Raw genomic sequence first — 3,821 nt, forward strand, 5'->3', positions numbered from 1 at the left:
CACATATCTCCCCCACACCTAGCGCACATCTGGCTCACATCTCCCCCACACCTCAACGACAGTTGCGGCACATATCCTCCACATCTACCCCACATCTTCCCCACACCTTCGCCACACCTCCGCCAGATCTCGGCCAGCTCTGCCTCACATCTCCCCCTATCTCGTGCTGCAGGCGCTCAGCGAGGCGCTAGACTCCAAGTCCAAGGAGGCCGCCCGCGCGCGCGAGGTGGCCACCGCGCCACCCACGGGACCGAACCCACACTGGATTCGACCACTCTGGAGGGTATGGGACTAGGCCCCCACCCTCAGCTACGGCGCGTTGGCGCGTGCGCTGCGCCACGGCGCCGAGCACTAGAAGCGGAACGCGCATCTCCCCATATCTCCCCATATCTCCCCATATCTCCCCATATCTCCCCATACCTCGTGCCCTAGCAGCGGAACATCTCCCCGTATCTCCCCATATCTCCCCATATCTCCCCATATCTCCCCATATCTCCCCATACCTCGTGCCCTAGCAGCAGGACACGTGCACGTGTGTATACGCGCTCTAGTTCTCCCCACTAGCGCCCGAGAGAGGCGACACGCACTCCGCTGCCTTCACGGCGTGTTGCCGCCCCGAGGCCTGCGCAGTCGCCACGCACACACTGCCTCGAGGCACGACGAGATCTGACGAGAGCATGTGGAAGCCGTGTGAGCCCCACCCACCCCTCCGCCTCCAGTGGCAAGGCCCCACGGGGTGGTAGCAAACCCCAGTGTGGACGCGCGAGGCGCCGTATGCGGCGGGCCCTTCTAGCGCGCCAGTGTGTGTGCCCTTGCTTGTGATGCGTGGATGTGTGAGCCGGAGACACACTAGTGGCAGGCTCCGAGCCGTACGGGGAGCACTCTCGGGTAACCTCGCGTAATCTCGGGTCATCTCAGGCTTCGAGCCGTACGGCGTGCCCGCGCTGCCAAAGCTCATCAAGCTGCTCGCCGACAAGGACAAGAAGGTGGCTGATGCGGCGACGGTCGCCGCCGAGGCGACGATCGTTGGGCAGGTGGAAGCGAAGCGCCGGAGGCCTCCCTTCCTGACGCGGCGCCGCGTTTCTTCTTCTTCTAGGCGACGATCGAGGGCCCGTTCAGACACCTCGTTGCGCGGCTCCTGGTTCGGCAGGCGCGCGTTTTTCTGGTTTTGTAGGCGATGCTCGAGGGCCTCTCCACCCTCTCCGTCAAGGCGGTCGTCGGCGCGCTGTACGAGGGCGCCTACCCCTCGCTCACCCTACAGCCACAGGACCGAACCCACACTGGATTCGGGACTCGGGAGGGTATGGTACTAGGCATGGGCGTGGTCGGCGGCGGAGGGCGAGTCCGCATCGAGTGCCTCAAGCTGGCGGGCATGCTCGCCACGCAGGCGCGGGGAGATTGCCCGAGATCTGCGCGAGATTGCCCGAGATTGTCGAGCTGGCGGGCATGCTCGCCACGCAGGCGCGGGGAGATTGCCCGAGATCTGCGCGAGATTGCCCGAGATTGTCGAGCTGGCGGGCATGCTCGCCACGCAGGCGCGGGGAGATTGCCCGAGATCTGCGCGAGATTGCCCGAGATTGTCGAGCTGGCGGGCATGCTCGCCACGCAGGCCCCGGGCACGATGGGCCCTTGTCTGCCCGAGTGCATCCCTCTTGTCATCGAATGCCTCAACGACTCGAACGCAAAGGTGCAGACGCCGTTCACACCTCCTCTGGAGGCGCTGTTCACGCCTCCTCTGAGGCGCTGTTCACACCTCGAACGCAAAGGTCCAGACGGCCGCAGAGGAGGCGCTGCCCGTGCTCTGCTCGTGCGTGCAGAACGCCGAGGTCGCGTCGACGCTGCGCGACTTCATCATCGACGCGCTCAAGAAGCCGGACAAGACATTCGAGTGCGTGGAGGAGGTGCTGATGACCACCTTCTGCAACCCGATGGACGGTGCGTCCCTCGCCCCCCCCTCTGCGAAGCCTCTGCGATGCCTCTGCGAGCCTTCCGGGAGCCTTCCAGGAGCCTTCCAGGAGCCTTCCGGGAGCCTTCCGGGAGCCTTCCAGGAGCCTTCGAGGGCCCTCCTAGGCACGTCTCTCGCCTTTATGATGCCGATCATCATCCGCGGGATCAAGGACGCAAACTACGAGCTCGTCAAAAAGTCGACCGTCTGCGCGTCCAACTTGTGCGCCCTCATCAAGGATTCGTCCGACATCGCGCCGTTTGTGCCGCTGCTGCTGCCGCTCCTCGAGAAGAACGTCGAGCACTCGTCGCCGAACATCCGCGAGGCGACGCAGACGGCGCGCGAGCGGCTGCTCGAAGGTGATCTCGGGCAATCTCGGCCAATCTCAGGGTGGGTTCGGGTACCGTGGGGTAGGGGAGGGGAGGTTCGGGTACCGTGGGGTAGGGGAGGGTGGGTTCGGGTACCGTGGGGCAGGGGAGAGTGGGTTCGGGTACCGTGGGGTAGGGGAGGGGAGGTTCGGGTACCGTGGGGCAGGGGAGGGTGGGTTCGGGTACCGTGGGGTAGAGGCGGCAGGGGCGAGAGAGGCAGGGGCGGGGTCAGGCGGGCAGGGAAGGAGAGACACGCGGCAGCGAGGAGAGAAACGAGGGCAGCAGGGAGGCGGCGGAGGAGGGGAGACACGCGCGACAGCGAGGAGAGAAACGAGGGCAGCAGGGAGGCGGCGGAGGAGGGGAGACACGCGCGACAGCGAGGAGAGGCGGGAGGGGAGAGAGGGAGGCGGCGGCGGAGGGGAGACACGCGCGACAGCGAGGAGAGGCGGGAGGGGAGAGAGGGAGGCGGCGGCGGAGGGGAGACACGCGCGACAGCGAGGAGAGGCGGGAGGGGAGAGAGGGAGGCGGCGGCGGAGGGGAGACACGCGCGACAGCGAGGAGAGGCGGGAGGGGAGAGAGGGAGGCGGCGGCGGAGGTGGAGCTCCTTGACGAGTGACCGCTTCGCATCGTCGGCGCCCTTCGCGGCGGTGTCCTTGCCCCAGTCCGACTTGTTCCACAGCCGCTCGCCGATGAACATCGTCACCGACTTGGAGCAGAGGTCCCAGCCGACGATCGCCGCGGCCGCCGCGAGCGACTTTGTGAAAAAGTACGAGGTGATGGCGGTGACGATGCCGGCGGTGAAGCGCCACCCGATCGCCTTGACCGCCGAGCGCGTCACGCTCTCCTTGACCGCCATCCGGACCTCCGCGCCACGCGCAGCCGCCACAGGCCGAGCCAACGCCACAGGCCGAGCCGCCGGCGCCAAGTGCACAGCAGCCACGTGGGCGAGCGCGGCCGGAGGAGTACGCAGCTGCGGTGCGTACCGCGGCGACGCCACCAGGCCGTCCGCCGTCGCCAGCAGCGCCGCGCCGAGCAGCCAGGAGGAGATCGAGCAACCCATTTTCGGTCGAGCACAGCTCTGCAAGGGGCCCCTCCCTCCTCTCGCCCGCCTTCATAGCGCGAGAGGGTCTCGAAGGAGAGGAGTAGTTGAATTGAGAAATGCGCTCCTCTTGCGAGACAAACAAATCGGCCACGAGGCCTGGGCGGCCGCCGCGCTCGGCGGCGGCCGCGCCTGACATGCGTGGTGAGGGGGGAGGCGCTGCTCCCTACCCCCCCCCCCCCCACCCACAAAACACCACGGACAGCACTCCACACACACCATGCATGGACGGCGGAGGGTACGACGACGGACACACTCGCAAGACTCCAACAGATAACAGAACAGACCAACCTCGAATCTCAGTCGCTCGGGAGAGGCGGGTGGGGCGACAGAGATCAAAGGGGGGGAGCACAGTGGCGTGGACGAGAACGCGCGTGCGCAAACAAGCGGACGCGCGATCCTGAAACGT

The 3,821-nt window shown here is 66.7% G+C and overlaps 1 protein-coding gene across 1 annotated transcript in view; it reads left to right on the forward strand.

Moving 5' to 3' along the window:
- Nucleotides 1-3,821, forward strand: part of EMIHUDRAFT_466248 (hypothetical protein) — a gene marked incomplete at its 5' end in the record, with an annotated part of 10,893 nt that overhangs the window by 4,321 nt on the left and 2,751 nt on the right. Inside the window, 6 exons of the mRNA XM_005756610.1 lie at nt 919-1,034; nt 1,097-1,141; nt 1,175-1,306; nt 1,767-1,935; nt 2,071-2,335; nt 2,993-3,110. Coding sequence (XP_005756667.1) covers nt 919-1,034; nt 1,097-1,141; nt 1,175-1,306; nt 1,767-1,935; nt 2,071-2,335; nt 2,993-3,110 — 845 coding nt within the window. The remainder of the gene's footprint in view (nt 1-918; nt 1,035-1,096; nt 1,142-1,174; nt 1,307-1,766; nt 1,936-2,070; nt 2,336-2,992; nt 3,111-3,821) is intronic.

Source organism: Emiliania huxleyi (assembly GCF_000372725.1).
Source record: "Emiliania huxleyi CCMP1516 unplaced genomic scaffold EMIHUscaffold_96, whole genome shotgun sequence".
In the NCBI taxonomy this organism is placed as follows: Eukaryota; Haptophyta; order Isochrysidales; family Noelaerhabdaceae; genus Emiliania; species Emiliania huxleyi.